This window comes from Mercenaria mercenaria, chromosome 18, assembly GCF_021730395.1.
Source record: "Mercenaria mercenaria strain notata chromosome 18, MADL_Memer_1, whole genome shotgun sequence".
In the NCBI taxonomy this organism is placed as follows: domain Eukaryota; kingdom Metazoa; phylum Mollusca; class Bivalvia; order Venerida; family Veneridae; genus Mercenaria; species Mercenaria mercenaria.
In genome coordinates, this window is record NC_069378.1 from 13,691,303 (window position 1) to 13,706,003 (window position 14,701).

General features: G+C 34.4%; 1 protein-coding gene across 2 annotated transcripts in view; it reads right to left on the reverse strand.

Annotated features, from left to right (window-relative positions):
* Positions 1 to 14,701, reverse strand: part of LOC123538311 (voltage-dependent calcium channel subunit alpha-2/delta-3-like) — a 238,739-nt gene that overhangs the window by 53,516 nt on the left and 170,522 nt on the right. For both annotated transcript variants that reach the window (XM_053529939.1, XM_053529940.1), the window contains exon 2: positions 8,474 to 8,555. In XM_053529939.1, coding sequence (XP_053385914.1) covers positions 8,474 to 8,555 — 82 coding nt within the window. The remainder of the gene's footprint in view (positions 1 to 8,473; positions 8,556 to 14,701) is intronic.

Genomic DNA, 14,701 nt, shown 5'->3' on the forward strand with positions numbered 1-14,701 from the left:
AACGAAAAATTACAAACAAGTATCGTAGTATCGTAAGCGGGCATGTAGTAAGGGACAATGCTACAAAATCAGGGTTACAACATAGCTTTAGTATCAGTCAAGTCAGTGTCTTTGACTCTAATGACCCCAACACCTAACGTCTTCCACGATTTACGTGCTGAGTCAAAGCAGGCGACAGATGCAAATAGTTACAGACACACGAACATTTAAAACACACGCACACGAACGCGCACTCGCACAACCTGGCAGAAATAAATATATAAAAAAGAAAAAAAATCTCATATCAGAGTTTGTGGGGGAAATCATTACTAGTGTAAAGTGTTATACTTAGAATTTTTAGATTAAAGTTATTGTTTATGGCATCTCTGTTACTTTAAAAGCTATTGATTTGAAACTTAAAATATTTCTTTAATATCAAAGATTACACTAGTAAAACAATCTCCATAACCCCTAATAGAAGAGAGAGTTATGCTTCGTTTGCACCGACAACCTTTATGTACAGTTTTATATAAAGTTCAATTTATCAGTAACTTTCAAAGGCATTGACTGGAAACTGAAATTGGATCTCTACTATAACACTTTACACTAGTAATGATTTCCCCACAACTCTGTTATGAGTTTTTTTTTTTTTTACATATTTATGCCACATTTTAAATTAGATTTTGTTACATATTAAAGTATTGTTAAACTCTTATGTATATTTCTACCAGCCAGGTTGTGCGTGTGCGTGTGCGCGTTCGTGTGCGTGTGTGTAAATGTTCGTGTGTGTGTGTGTGTAACTATTTGCATCTGTCGCCTGCTTTGACTCAGCATGTGAATCCTCTGCATGTGAATCGCGGAAGACGTTAGGTGTTGGGGTCATTAAAGTCAAAGACACTGACATGACTGATACTAAAGGCGATGTTGTAACCCTGGTTTTGTAGCATTGTGCCTTATTTCATGCCTGCTTACGATACTACGATACTAACTGTGTAATTTTGCGTTATTTGTGAGCATATGTCTTTAAAGGGTCTAAAGGATATAGACCTAATAAATTTAGCTAAATCTTAATAAGCTTGTTATTTGATTATTTCCTATATCAAATGATTCTGCTGAAGTCCAATATTTGCCATTGGTGTTCGTGTCTATGTCCATGTGTCAGGTAAGCTGTAAGAGTATAGGCTTAATGCAAAAACGCCCTTTCACTAAAGATGATCTTGAATACCCCAAGATGAAAAACTGTTTACAACGGGATTAGGTCATTTAGAATTAAAAGTAGATGGTATTTATGAAATTTTGAGGAATTAATCCCTACAGAAATTATTTGCGTATGTGTGATATACGAGGGCATTTCAAAAGTAATGCAACTGGGGTGATATAAAGCGCACGTTTGATAAATTTTAAATTATTTACGCGTCATACTGTCAAAGTAATCCTCCTTGTTACGTACACAAAGTTTCAAACGTTTAATCCAGTTCTTAAAGGCATCTTCATACTCATTTTTAGGTATACCCAACATGCACTGAAAAACAGCGAACCCCAAGGCCTGTCGGGACCTATACCGTCTCCCAGCTAAATGTTTTTTTCAATTTAGGGAACAAGAAATAGTCACACGGGGCTAGGTCTGGGGAATATGGTGCATGTGGAAGAACTCGAACCCTTTCCTTGTTCAAAAACGAGGTCACAATAGCAGGCTCATGCGCAGGGGCGTTGTCATGCAACAAGGATAGGTGCTTAAAGCCAGTGTGTGGACGACGTTTGAAACATTGTTTTTTAAGTTTCTTCAACACTTTTTCTTTATAAAGTATACCAGTCACAGATTTTCTATTTGGTACAACCAGTTGCCATAATAGGGCCACGTATATCAAAGAAAATAACAAACATTGCTATCTTAGCACTAATCAATCTTTTGGCAATTGCGGGGCGGCGACAGTTTTTGGTAGCCCATATTTTGTTTTTTATTTTTCTGGTAGGCTCGAAAAAGTGAACCCATGTCTCATCTCCAGTAATAATGTCAGAAAACTGCTTTCTTTGATATTTTGGAAACATTTTAAGCAGTTTTCCGGCGGTTTCAAGTCGGACATGCTTTTGCTTGTCTGACAACAAATGAGGGATCCATCTAGCTGTAATACGTCTCATTTTTAAATTACGTTTTAGAATGCGGAATACGCTTGCGGCTGAAACACCAACTCTACTAGCTATCTGATGAACAGTTAGTCTGGCGTCAGACTTAACCACATCACAAACTTTGTTAACCATAGTGTTAGAAGTAGCACTACAAGGACGTCCCAATTTTGGTGCATCATTAATAGAGTCAAAACCGCTTTTAAACTTCTTAATCCACCTCGTGACGGTGGCATACGACACTTCATTCTGTCCATGAACAACACACATTTCGTCAAAAATCTCCTTCGCTGATACGCTAAGCTGGCATCGAGTCTTTATATTACCTCGAATTTCAGCTGCCTTTACACTTCTCTTGCCAACCATTTTACTATAGTATCAATGACTATATGTTGCGTTTATCACTGTATTAGCGATAATACTGCGTGTACACCTGTAAATTAGTATATCTGTGTAGAGAATGGATGTCTCGCTATATCGGTACAATTTTCAAGAAAATCCCGTGCAAGGCGAGGCCCCACGATAATCAGTTGCATTACTTTTGAAATGCCCCTCGTATAGCTACGAATTAGCTTACATAAAAATCCACTAAAAACCCGCTGAGATGAATGGCTTTTGTTTACAGGCCTTTTGGCAAGTAAAAGTTTTTTGAAAAGATAATATACGTAAGAATTTCTCGATTAGATTCATAACTATTTTCCGACATCTTCCATCAAGCTAGAACCTTTAAAAATGCCAGGTCAGTGTTTTCGGACAAATATTTATACAGAGATTTCAATTAATACATTTCGAGTTTCTTAAATGACCCAAGAGAGTTCAATTCAACCTGCACGTGCTTAATAACGCATGCTATGCTTGAATATCACGTGGGAAAACACATCTCCGGAAAAGAAAAGTTTATGTTTTTATTACAAATCTGGTTATTACAAATGTGGTTGAGATTTCAAGTAATACATTTCGAGTTTCTTAAATGACCCAAGAGAGTTCAATTCAACCTGCACGTGCTTAATAAAGTATGCATAAGCTTGAATATCACGTGGGAAAACACATCTCTCAAAAAAACAGTGTTTGCGATTTTTATTACAAATCTGGTTATTACAAATGTGGTTGAACCTTTGCAACCACTTTTGTAATAAAAACGAGAAATTAATAATTTTTTTAAGTAAAATATGTCCATGAACAAGGATTTCAAGTAAAACATTTGGAGTCTTAAATCACTCAGGACAGTTTAATTCGACCTGCACGTGCTTAAAAACGCATGCATAAGCTTGAATATCACGTGGGAAAACACATCTCTCGAAAAAAAGTGTTTGCGATTTTTATTACAAATCTGGTTTTTACAAATGTGGTTGAACCTTTGCAACCACTTTTGTAATAACAACGAGAAATGTAAATGTTTTAAAGTAAAATATGTCCATGAACAAGGATTTCAAGTAAAACATTTGGAGTCTTAAAAGACCCAGGACAGTTAATTCGACCTGCACGTGCTTAATAACGCATGCATTAGCTTGAATATCACGTGGGAAAACACATCTCTCGAAAAAAAGTGTTTGCGATTTTTATTACAAATCTGGTTTTTACAAATGTGGTTGAACCTTTGCAACCACTTTTGTAATAACAACGAGAAATGTAATAATGTTTTAAAGTAAAATATGTCCATGAACAAGGATTTCAAGTAAAACATTTGGAGTCTTAAATGACCCAGGACAGTTTAATTCGACCTGCACGTGCTTAATAACGCATGCATTAGCTTGAATATCACGTGGGAAAACACATCTCTCGAAAAAAAGTGTTTGCGATTTTTATTACAAATCTGGTCATTACAAATGTGGTTGAACCTTTGCAACCACTTTTGTAATAAAAACGAGAAATGTAATAATTTTTTAAAGTAAAATATGTCCAGGAACAGGATTTCAGGTAAAACATTTGGAGTCTTAAATGACTCAGGACAGTTAATTCGACCTGCTCGTGCTTTATAACGCATGCATAAGCTTGAATATCACGTGGGAAAACACATCTCCCGAAAAAAAAAGTTTGCAATTTTTATTACAAATCTGGTTATTACAAATGTGGTTGAACCTTTGCAACTACTTTTGTAATAAAAACGAGAAATGTAATAAATTTCTGAAATAAAATATGTCCATGAACAAGGATTTCGGGTAAAACATTTGGAGTCTTAAATGACCTATGACAGTTTAGTTCGACCTGCACGTGCTTAATAAAGTATGAATAAGCTTGAATATCACGTGGGAAAATACATCTCCCGAAAAAAAAAAGTTTGTGTTTTTATTACAAATCTGGTTATTACAAATGTGGTTGAACCTTTGCAACCAATTTTGTAATAAAAATGAGAAATGTAATAATTTTCTGAAATAAAATATGTCCATGAACAAGGATTTCAGGTAAAACATTTGGAGTCTTAAATGACCCAGGACCCGTTTAATTCGACCTGCACGTGCTTAATAACGCATGCATAAGCTTGAATGTCACGTGGAAAAGACATCTCCCGAAAAAAAAAGTTTGCGATTTTTATTACAAATCTGGTTATTACAAATGTGGTTGAACCTTTGCAACCACTTTTGTAATAAAAAACGAGAAATGTAATAATTTTCTGAAATAAAAATGTCCATGAACAAGGATTTCGGGTAAAACATTTGGAGTCTTAAATGACCCATGACAGTTTAGTTCGACCTGCACGTGCTTAATAACGCATGCATAAGCTTGAATATCACGTGGGGAAAACACATCTCTCGAAAAAAGTGTTTGCGATTTTTATTAAAAATCTGGTTATTACAAATGTGGCTGAACCTTTGCAACCACTTTTGTAATAAAAACGAGAAATGTAATAATTTTTTAAAGTAACAAAATTATGTCCATGAACAAGGATTTCAGGTAAAACATTTGGAGTTCTAAAATGACCCAGGACAGTTTAATTCGACCTACACGTGCTTAATAACGCATGTATAAGCTTGAATATCACGTGGGAATACACATCTCTCGAAAAAAAGTGTTTGCGATTTTTATTACAAATCTGGTTATTACAAATGTGGTTGAACCTTTGCAACCACTTTTGTAATAACAACGAGAAATGTAATAATGTTTTAAAGTAAAATATGTCCATGAACAAGGATTTCAAGTAAAACATTTGGAGTCTTAAATGACCCAGGACAGTTTAATTCGACCTGCACGTGCTTAATAACGCATGCATAAGCTTGAATATCACGTGGGAAAACACATCTCTCCCAAAAAAAGTGTTTGCGATTTTTATTACAAATCTGGTTATTACAAATGTGGTTGAACCTTTGCAACCCTTTTGTAATAAAAAACGAGAAATGTAATAATTTTTTAAAGTAAAATATGTCCAGGAACAGGGATTTCAGGTAAAACATTTGGAGTCTTAAATGACTCAGGACGTTTAATTCGACCTGCTCGTGCTTAATAACGCATGCATAAGCTTGAATATCAAGTGGGAAAACACATCTCCGGAAAAGAAAAGTTTGCGATTTTTATTACAAATCTGGTTATTACAAATGTGGTTGAACCTTTGCAACCACTTTTGTAATAAAAACGAGAGATGTAATAATTTTCTGAAATAAATATGTCCATGAACAAGGATTTCAGGTAAAACATTTGGAGTCTTAAATGACCCATGACAGTTTAATTCGACCAGCACGTGCTTAATAACGCATGCATAAGCTTGAATATCACGTGGGAAAACACACCTCCCGAAAAAAAAGTTTGCAATTTTTATTACAAATCTGGTTATTACAAATGTGGTTGAACCTTTGCAACCACTTTTGTAATAAAAACGAGAAATGTAATAATTTTCTTAAGTAAAATATGTCCATGAACAAGGATTTCAGGTAAAACATTTGGAGTCTTAATTGGCCCAGGACAGTTCAATTCGACCTGCACGTGCTTAAACACGCATGCATGAGCTTGAATATCACGTGGAAAAACACATCTCTGGAAAAAAAAAGTTTGCGATTTTTATTACAAATCTGGTTATTACAAATGTGGTTGAACCTTTGCAACCACTTTTAATTATTACAAATCTGGTTTTTATTACAAATGTGGTTGTAACAGTCCTTTCAGAAAGTTATGAGAAATTAAGAAAGTTATTTACGGTTTTGCTGTAGCATAATAGTAGCCTTGTTGCTTGTGATGCATGCGTTGCAGACTGAGTTATGTCACCTAGAGATGTTTAGTAGCGAATATGTGTAGCAATGACTTGTTTCCTTCTTGTTTTATAAAAAATATCTCTTCGAAAGTCTCATTGGCTTTCTTCAATTAATTAATTGCATATTAAAACAATTGCAATCATCCATGCCTTGACCGTAATGCGGACTGTTGCAACAGCATGATATCCCTAATAATCTCGTTCAGTTTTTTTGTTTGGGAAAGTGATTAATTAGGCATTTCCAGCACTCGGTCAATACTCACAGGGCATTAATTGGTTTATGGTAATTTGGTAGTCTGAGAACTCAATCTGTCTTCTATTCAATTAAGGCTGATTAACTATTCACTCATTCTAATGAAAAACCCCGGGGTCAAATACATATTGAAAATAAAACACTAATGAATATTTCATGTGTAAAAGTAGCGTGTTTTTCAGTTAAGAAATAATGCTATACCAACCTACATATTGGAATCATCTATTTATCAAAACCTTTATAATGTTAAAACGTGTGTCGGAAACCTTACTTTATTAGTTTTCATAGTAATGCAATTGATTTTCTGCATATTAGCTCGACATAATTACAACTTGCCAATTTATGGCAAAATGAGGCAAACTGAAAAACAACAAGCGCATTACTTCATTAAAAAAGGCCATGCGACTTCTGCTGCAAATGTATATATTTTATCCATCTTTTGAACTGATACGAAGAATAGCTTTTTAGGAAGTATCATTAGTAATATTGACTTCTGGCGTAATAAAGACTGAAAATGACATCACTGATTATTTTCATTTTCTGCAGTGTCATATCTTACTGTCCCGTGTCGAACGCAGGGACGATAGCAACTTCAACGTACACAGTCATGTACCTTCTACTGTAAAACCATTAAAATGATATCTAGCAAAGCGATCAAAAGAGTGTGAATACATTACACACGAATCTTAATATATGTACATTGTAATAAATACTATTATTATTATTCAGCAAATAATGATAGCAAAAACTAAATTTCAAGACATTTTTTTTGATGATTTATCGTTGCTCGATAGACATTATTGATGCACTATCTACTCTGACAATCTTGTATTAACAGATTTAATGAGAAAGAAATTTTCTTCGGGAAATAATATTAGAAAGAAATTTATAGCAATTACGTTTGAAACTATGCACTATTCTCCTTCATTAACTAACGTTCTATATGCAAAGGTTCTAGCCAATCAGTTGACTGATTCATCCATTAAACCAGAGATGTAGATTTTCAAACGCAGCACATCAATTATTATGAGATGTCAGTTGCTAAGATTAATCGACACGTTGCAATTGCATGACAATAACAAGCATAACATATTCGGGTTGCATCATCGCAAATGGATTTTATGTAAAATAATCCTTAACATATCGAAAATCATGAACTCATGTAAATTTTGTGACCGCCCATATTTTAAGTCATTTCTAGCTTTTTGGGGTCATGGTTTTTACACAATTCAATTCCGTTTAAGTCGACGCTAGACGCTGTAGAAGATTTCATTCCACCTCTTTTTTTTTACAAGTAGCTCCTTTCTCGGCTACCGAGAGATCCACATGAAGATTTGAATATTTTTTACAACAACACATTTTGTGCCACGTGACAGTTATAAACAGTCGCTCTGTATGTGGACTTGTTTTTGTAGTCAGTTTGGTTTCATTGAGTCCATTCAATGTATTTCCATAATAGAGCTAGGAGCATGAAGGAAAACTTCAGTAGTTTATACTAATTTATTTTAGGCAGACTGTAAAGCAAGTTCTACAACTTATATTAATTACCCTCGACACTTCATTCCTGATGGAATCCATCGCCATGGTATGATAGAAGATAAGCTAGTTTCCCTTCACATGCTGAGCCCCAAACAAGGGTGCGGCTGGTACCATTTTACACGTCTTTGGTATGACGCCAGGGATCGAAACCACGACCTCCCGCACTTGAAGCGGACGCTCTACCACTAGGCTATCAAGACGGTAAAACTTCAGTCGAACCATGTTTATATTATTTTGCCTGATAGCGTTCTATGATACAAAATACATTTATATTAAATATCTGTTAGAACTAGTTCAAAGAATGTTCTAACAGCAGTGAGCACATTATCTCAAGTATGAAGAAAAGTTTAATTCGTATTACGATTCCATTAAAATAACAATGAAAACGCAGTACTTACATCTGATATGTCAGTAAATGAAGTCACCATCTTGCTGAAGTCAACAAGCCTTCTGCTCAGATCTTCTGACCATGTTCTGACACTGAAAATAGAAACATAACTGTTCTTGTTTTGTTATAATGAACATTGCAAAATGTCATGGTTTTGTCTTTGTTTTAAATTTAAAATTAATGGAAACAGGTAAAAGTCCGATAAACAAATGATGATTTCATCTATCCCATATATTGCTAAAATATTATCTCACACTGAAGGATTCTGAAAGATCTGAGGTCGCCTATTTGGGCCTTTGTCTGAAAATCTATCATTACAGGAATCCCATTTAAATTCAGGTAATGGCTATCAGCTACATACCGGTATATCGAGCGGAGCTTTATACCATTAGGCCTGATGCATGAAAAGAACATTGCATACTACGTGGAAACAAGATAGACACAGATAGGTATCTAACAGAGGAGGCCATACTCTAAGGACACAGACCCGTTAAACTGAAATGTTATAGCAGCGTATGTATGGTTATGTACTTGATCAACACACACAAAGAAATACAGAGGCAAATTCAAATATTGACGCTGAAAACAAACGAACAATTAAAGGAACACAGTGTGGCACCGACTGCGTACAGTCAGTGGCCAAAACTCCACTATGGAGTAAAATCAGGTAAATTGTGCACACATATATACTGAATCTATAGACCATCACGATGCAAAGTCATTGTTCATGAAGTTTTCCCAAGGGGAGAATTCGCAATTTAGAACTCATATGTAAACTTGAATACCTACAGGACCAGACAAGAGGATCGATGCAGTTCGTACCAAGTGAGATTTAAGAGCCTACCACCAGTATACTCAAACACGACAGTTGTGTTCAAAAGCGAAAGGGTTGAACAGAAGAACAGAAAAAACATGTACAAAACACCCCCATAAAGTTCAGGTTTGATATTTTTTGTTGCATAAGCTTCTTGAAATTACGGTGAAATTTAAAATGACAAATATAAATAACGATGTTAAAGTTTAATAAAAATAAATTCACAGTTATGACAACGGTAGCTTTCCTGAATGAATTTATTGGTTTTGTATTGATTACTTTTATTGTAACTAGAGAGAGGGCAAATAAAATATTTACAACAAATCGTATTATCTTTACCTCTGGGCGAAGCTTAAGTACAAAAAGGAATTATATCATATAAATACGATGATTCCACAGAGAAATACGATCAGATAGTAGTGCTAGTGTGACTATTTTATCATGAATTTGATGGAAATCAGCTATCATAGCTATCTTGCGTGTCTTTTAAACTGGTAGGATGAAACAATAGATCAGCAGATGTGTCTAATGAGAATACACCCAGTGTAACGACCTCATATATAGCAAACGACCTCATATATAGCAATAGGATTTATTTAATTTTGAAACGACCTCATGGAGGTTTTGATGATTATCTTGCTGATTATTTTACCACGACCAGTGATTCCATTTGGCGTGAGGGGTGTTTTATAGTTTATTACATTACATCGCATGAACAGACTCAGTCAAAACGAACCCGCTTAGCCCAAAAGGGAGAGCGCAGATCTACGGATCGCGGGGTCGTGAGTTCGATCAACGGGCGAGGCTTATGTTCTCCGTGGACAATGTGTCTGAAATCACTCGTCCCCACCTCTGAATCGTGTGTGGACGTTGGCAGTTACTTGCGGAGAACACTGGTTAGGTTCACTGCCCGCCGTTACATAACTGAAGTACTGTTGAAACACGGCGTTAAACCCAAAACAAACACGTTAATATGATGCTCGGGTTCTTCAGAAATAACTTGTTCTAGATTTTATTAATATCAATACTTTCCTTGGATCGCAAAGCATTTGAATGGATAACGTAAAATTATATACTTACTACATAGTAATTTGACACTGAATGGTATAATAGAGAGCACCACTTGTACACATATTATCTCGGAACATACACATGTATTATGGTTATTTATTCAAACTTCGAGGACAATTAAGAGTTAATTCAAGTGGAACAATACATTTTTCTTCATTCTGTCCGTGACGAAATAAAAAAACCCAACTTTTTAGCAATCTGTTGACAATTCTTCATTACGTGTTTATTTTAGTTCCAATATTCAAATAATGCTAAATATAGCATGACAAACCACTAAAAATGCGTATAAATTAAAAATTATAATTATATTGTTTCTTTATTATAGATAAGACAACGACATGTTCTGTAAGAGTACTGTAGGAGCTATTCTGGGTAGTTAGATTAAATCTAAAACTATGATCAATGGTGCGATTTGAAACAGGAATCAATCAGTATGAACAGAACCTAACAATTCAAAGTGTAGTCTTCAGAAAAAAAGCCTCTGAATCAAATTCACGTGAATACTTACAAAAATCACACAATCACCATCTGAGAAAACTGCTTTATTTGCATTTCTAATGTATACTCAATATCTGTTTACAAAACCTGTCAGATTTAGACATTAGTTAATTGGTGTAAGTTAATGTTGCACTATTTGCATGTTAATGAATTTCAGTTTACTTATTTACACATATCCGAAATCACGTATACAAGGGGAAGACAAAAAGCAATAATCAAACGTCAGATACTTTTCCTGAGGTCATTTGTCTTTTACCTAGTAATAATACCACATATAAATAATTTAATTTCTTCTTCCATGATACAAAGTCGGCTCTTACAGCATTTAAGCTATTTAATTGCACGATTTAAATAAAGACAAAAAGATCAAGATTTATTGATCATCAAATTCTAATTTTCATTTAATGACGATGGAAACAATTAATGCTGCAGGATTTTATGGATAGTCCTGGAAACTCGGAAGCATTTTCTCAGTTAGGACCCTCTACATATTGCCCAAGCGGTTTAGTACTAAACTATTTTATTAAGACAGTTTCATGATAAAGTAACTTTGTATAATTTTTTTCTCAGAAATTTCAAGAAAAGGAAACGTAGACTTTTACCTATGTTTGTATTAAAACAATATTTGATACACTTTTCAATTAGCATAATATACTGAAATGTAGTAAACGTTTCTCAGAAAAGATATTCCCCCATCTGTCTGTTTATTTTGTGCAGTTAAAGACACTAAAAATATCTCGATCAGTGCCCAATGTGTACCTAAGGTCCATGCAAGACAGTCGTCAAATACACCACTGAAAATAGGCCAACAACGTACAGTATCATTTTTCATCATACTGTCCACTTTCTTCATAATTTGAGGTCATTTTAATGTACTCTAATATATAATATAGATTATTGAAAACTATAGTAATCAAACGCCAGGGAAAATGAGAAAACTGCCACCACTTCTATCTTCATTTTGCCTTAAAACTTAAATTCAAAGAGGAAACAGTTAGGCTCATAATTTATTACCAGCGTGATTATTTAAGACGTAGAGTACTTTTACTATGGTTGTGTATCGTTTTTCTTTTGCCTAAGGTCTATGTTGCTAAGCCTATCTATATATTTTATAAGGTCTAACGAGACAAAATATATCTAATTTTGTCAAGTGACTACCTTGGTTGGGAGAATAGAAATAAAATGACAACAATAATTTGTTTTGTTCCTTGGTGACAAGATACAAGTAGTCCCAGTATGACACTTAAGCTGATAAGAAACAGTCATTAAAATATGTCCCTATTGGTAGCAAAAGCAAATGACATGTATTATACATGCCGATAAAATTCAAACTTAAAGTTTCTATTTGAATAAGCCACCACATTTACGCAATTACGCGAGGACAGCTGAATTTTACTTTTTAATTACATTTTTTACAAGACATTCGTATGTAGCAGTCACTCTCACCGAGTGTTTTGCAATCTCGCGTTACGTTGGACGACATGTTAATAGACAGTGTATTTTTTGCAATGTTTGCGCAGAATTGTGCATGTATTATCTGATTTCTACATAAAGACAATCTGGGGTTTACAAAATAGCTTTTAAGAATGAATTATTTCACGTCATAATTAAATACTCGAAAGGCAGACGGATTACCAAATATGCAGTTCTTGTATGATACTGAACAAAACATTCAAATACCCTAGACGTTTCTGCATACATGTATATTCTATAGATACACAAGTTTTATCATACATTTGCAGATTAGCTCATTCCAACAAAAGTTGAACATTCGTTTAATCAAAGCAAATTTAAACAAATACAGCCGAACCACAATTGCTCGAACTCAATGGGACAGGCAGAATGTATTCGAGTTATCGTTAGTTCGAGCCATCGAACAAGATATATTATGTAGGGATGCCGGGCCCTGATGATGAGTTTGAGCAAAATGTGGTATTTGAATTATCCGAGTTCAAGAGAACGAAGTTATACTGTATGTTTGACTAGCATCACTGCCATACCATAATACAGCTTAAATAGATGAAACATAACTTCAAATTATATTACTTAAATGAGCTTTTCTTAACTTTCACTATATCTTATTTTAGGTTATCGCTCTGAAATATTTGTAAGCAATTTATTTCGAAGTATTAGAAAAGTATATTAAAACTTAAAATAATCCATGTAATACATTTAAACTCAACAACTGACAACAAATATAATCCTTTATTATTAATTTCATTTATTATACCTCACATAAATGTCCAATGCAAATTTCCCATTAGTTTAACTTGAATAATATATCATATTCCCCAGTGATTTTATATCACAGGCGCAAAATCGTTATTTTCAATTTCTGCGCAGGTGATATGATCCATAATTTCATATCACATGCGCAACAGTGTTATTTTGTTTTTCTGCGCATGTGATATTATTTTTTCATATCACCCGTTGGGAGATTGATACTTCCGCATTGATTAAAAGACTGAGTCGATAAATTTTCAGACGAGGCGCTTATATAATTATGCGTTAGGATTAAATTACCCTTTTCTGGATCTCTTGCATGTGCGAACACGGCCAAATTTTCTTTTTTTTTTGATACGTGCAAAATATTTCGAAAACAATTTTTCATCAAATATTGAATTGAAACTACCACAGTAAGTTTGGAAATGATCTAACTAAGAAAATGAGTGCTCACACTTATATGTTTCGTTTAGAAAAAAAAAAGTTATCGCCGCTTTTCGAATGCTACTGATTGACGCAATGTTGAAATATTAGAATAAATATAGGGGTCAGCGATATGTAAACGTCTCGACTAAATCTATCAAAAAAGTCTTATTACACAGCAAAGTCGCCACAAATTATGAGTGCTAACAAGTAAAGACTCTTTAATTCTGTCTTCATTATTTGGTTAGTAATTACTTTTTAATGTTAAATAAATTATTATGTTGATTTTCCAGTAAATGCTTTGACCCGTATAAGCTTTCGGTATAATAAAATAAATATTGCATTCCTGAGAGGGTGATATGAAAAATGTTCACCGCGAGATATATGAATATTGACCGAGGCGCCTCGGTCAATATTCATATATCTCGCGGTGAACATTTTTCATATCACCCTCTCAGGAATGCAATATTTATATTATATCGGTATAATGAAATTCAGCGACTATTTAGCATCAATTAATCACGTGAGTTATGCAAAGATTCGCCTTTTGTTTCGTATTGACATTGTACTTTTGGGAAATCAGGTACAGTGCATTTCGACGGGAGTACGCATTATTCATCAAGTGCAGCGTATTAGCAGATGCATGTTATTAGACTTAAAAGGTTAACTGTTAAAACATTTTAAAACAAACATACAAAAGCCTTACATGGAAACTGGCATAACTGTGAAAAATAAACGGGAGTTTTGTTAAGCCAACTTATGATTTCAAAGACAATTATTGCGTTTGATAGAATTCGACCAAGTAGATTGTGCGACTTACTTACTTACGTGCAGAAGCTTTTACAAAATATCAGACAGAATAATGTACCTTGCCCTGTGAGGTCATCTCATAATGCCAAAGATTTGTGTGAAGTTCGAAGGCATTCGGTCCAACCTGCTTGTATGCAAAACTTTTGTGACGCAGACGCCGATGCCAATGACTCTGCTATTTGAAAATGTTCAATCAGTTTAGTTTTAAATGCAAAAATTAATTCATAAATGTGAATTCCAACGTGTTAACAAGTTAAGAGATCTAAACTTCTGTCAAAAATACTGTATAAAAACCTCGCCTTTCATGACGTAGCGCAAACGACAAGACTCATCTAATAGCCTGGTCCAAATAAAGTCAAACCGATAAAAAGTCAGTCCAATCTGGGTCTCCCTCTTATA